The 2,463-nt window shown below is 41.0% G+C and overlaps 1 protein-coding gene across 1 annotated transcript in view; it reads left to right on the top strand.

Annotated features, from left to right (window-relative positions):
• Positions 1-625: 625 nt before the first annotated feature.
• Positions 626-2,463, top strand: part of HSPA9 (heat shock 70kDa protein 9 (mortalin)) — a gene marked incomplete at its 3' end in the record, with an annotated part of 12,489 nt that continues 10,651 nt past the window's right edge. The window contains exons 1-3 of the mRNA XM_010180276.1: positions 626-663; positions 2,059-2,146; positions 2,260-2,441. Of these exons, the coding sequence (XP_010178578.1) occupies positions 2,126-2,146; positions 2,260-2,441 (203 nt within the window). The remainder of the gene's footprint in view (positions 664-2,058; positions 2,147-2,259; positions 2,442-2,463) is intronic.

Raw genomic sequence — 2,463 nt, 5'->3', positions numbered from 1 at the left:
GGCCTGCTCCGACCAGGCCTCTGCAGCCTTACCCGCACATGGAGGGCGGCTGAGCTGAACGGAAGGATTAGCAAAACATTCCTGTTTTGGTGTGGTCTTTGTACTGAAACTCTTTGTTAAAAATTCCCTATCGAAGTAGGAAAAGGGATAACGCTTTTGGAGGTCTCTGTGGTGCCGGTTTACACGTGTTGAGTTACGGCCGCGGCGGGAGCACTGAGGGAGTTGATGCAAAATCTCGCCTGCACATTCTTCAGGGGATGTGGAGGCTCATTTGTTGCTGACCACGCATAAAACTTTGGGGAATGGGGTTAATGTTTATCTGCTGCTGTTCATTGTAAGCTGAAGGTTCAGAGTTATTTTTTAAATGTTTTTTTGCATGGTATCGTGTTTGTCCGCTGTTTTTAAGAAGTGCGGTGATTGGGTTTTTTAAAATGGCAATTTGAATCTTTATTAAATTCTTCCTTTATTTGCCCTTAAGTTTTTGAAAATAAAACATTGTTGTAGAACCATGGCACTTCGGACGTTGTCTGTCTTGGAAAGTCTTGGGTTGAAGATCACTTGATGTTTAAAACGAAATTTTAATTGGAGCACTTTTATTTTATAGACGTTCTGGAATGGCCTCAGTCAAAATGTTCTCAGAGCAGCATCCAGCAGAAAATATGCGTAAGTCTTGCCTTGTTTTTTTATGTGTCACTGTTTGATATTTATATTTACTGTTGTTCTCATACCAGAACTGATCATTAGTCAGAGATGGAGTAACAGAGCAAAACCAGCAAGATAAGACTAGAACCTGTGCATGTAACTCTTTTTGAAGCTGTTTTTTTATCTCTTGTTTTCTTTTTCCAGAGGAACTTTTAAGAATTGTCCTTTCCCCCTTTTACTGCCATCAGTGGCATCCACAAAATGTGGATTGTTGAGATTTGTTTGAGGAAAAAACAGCTCCCAAGCGAACAAAAAACCCACCAAAAATATCGTAAACGCTGGTGGAACAAGTTGTTTTACACTGGCATGAAATGAGGGTGATAAGTGACTCCATTTCACTACAGATAAAGTTTATTTCAAGCAGCTTGCTTGTTTTATAGTCACTTGTCTTTCTTGTTGCAAGATAATGGGAAGAGAGTAGCAGTTAGCTGTGTGACTTAGTCACGTTTTGTGGCTGATGCTGATTCAGGACATAGAACGGGAATCTGTTTGTGTTAGGAAAACTGCCTGGCTCTGGTTAGTACAGAGAACCGGGGCAGTTGCACCTTTCCAGGCTCACTGCTCTGTGTTACCTGAGCTGGAGGTAGAGCTTGAGCATCTTCAGGAGCAAGAAGGTGACAGCCTGGTCGCGCAGGGCCCTGCTCTGCCTGCAGGGTTCTTGCTTCATGCCAAAACATGGCTTGCTTTATAAGGCAAAGCTGTGAGTCAGGGGTTCTCTCTACCCTTGAAGAGGGTAATACAAACTTCCTAGAAAGAAGGAAGAGGTTGAAATTGGTCTTGTGTAAGAGCCACTTTCGTTTTTCAGAATTAATTTGTTGTTTCTCAGGATTAAAATAAAAAAATATTTGCCTCTGGTTCAGAGAACCCTGCATGGGTTAAGTTTTATGTTTTCTTTGTGTGTCCTGTTCATGCTAAATAGTAATAAATAAACCAATACAATTTATTATTGGCATTTTGAGTCCAGGTGGGTGTCTTCAGACAAATTTGAACATCAAAAGTATTCCAAAGCAAGTCCTGCCTGTGTAGGAACAGAATTAGTTATGACATTGTTTTATATCAAAATCTTAGGGTTGTTGAGAACATATGCAGTAAAGATAATTCTGGCGAAGAATAGAATTCTGTATGTTCATTTAAACAAGCAAGGATTTAACTATAAGTGATCTGACTGAAAATAGAGGCACAAGGTTAAATTCCCATGCAAGTGTCAGGGAACACCTTAGGTCTGAATACAATGTGTATTTGCTTCAACATCAAGTGAGAAAGCACTTTGTCCTGTTTTAGGGTAGGAGGCTTTTTTGCTATCAAGTTATTTTCCTTTGTTAGCAATCTGATTTTTCTCACAATATGCTTTTACAGCTCAGAAGCAATTAAAGGTGCCGTTATTGGAATTGATTTGGGTACAACAAACTCCTGTGTGGCAGTTATGGAAGGAAAACAAGCAAAAGTAAGTAAAAAATGAATGCCAGCTTCTAGTGACAGTATTAGAAGTTGAATGTCCAAATAGGTGTTTTCAGAGGCAGTGTGTTTTGATGGCTTTCTGTTATGTCTTTTGCATAGGTACTAGAAAACTCCGAAGGCGCCAGGACAACCCCTTCGGTTGTTGCATTTACAGCTGACGGCGAGCGCTTGGTTGGCATGCCAGCAAAGCGGCAGGCAGTAACTAACCCCCACAACACCTTCTATGCTACCAAGCGTCTCATCGGGCGGCGCTTCGATGACTCTGAAGTGAAAAAGGATATGTAAGTGAGGGCCGAGAGCAAT

This window comes from Mesitornis unicolor, unplaced genomic scaffold, assembly GCF_000695765.1.
Source record: "Mesitornis unicolor isolate BGI_N332 unplaced genomic scaffold, ASM69576v1 scaffold48292, whole genome shotgun sequence".
Taxonomy (NCBI): Eukaryota; Metazoa; Chordata; class Aves; order Mesitornithiformes; family Mesitornithidae; genus Mesitornis; species Mesitornis unicolor.
This window is presented reverse-complemented; position numbering and strand designations above follow the sequence as displayed.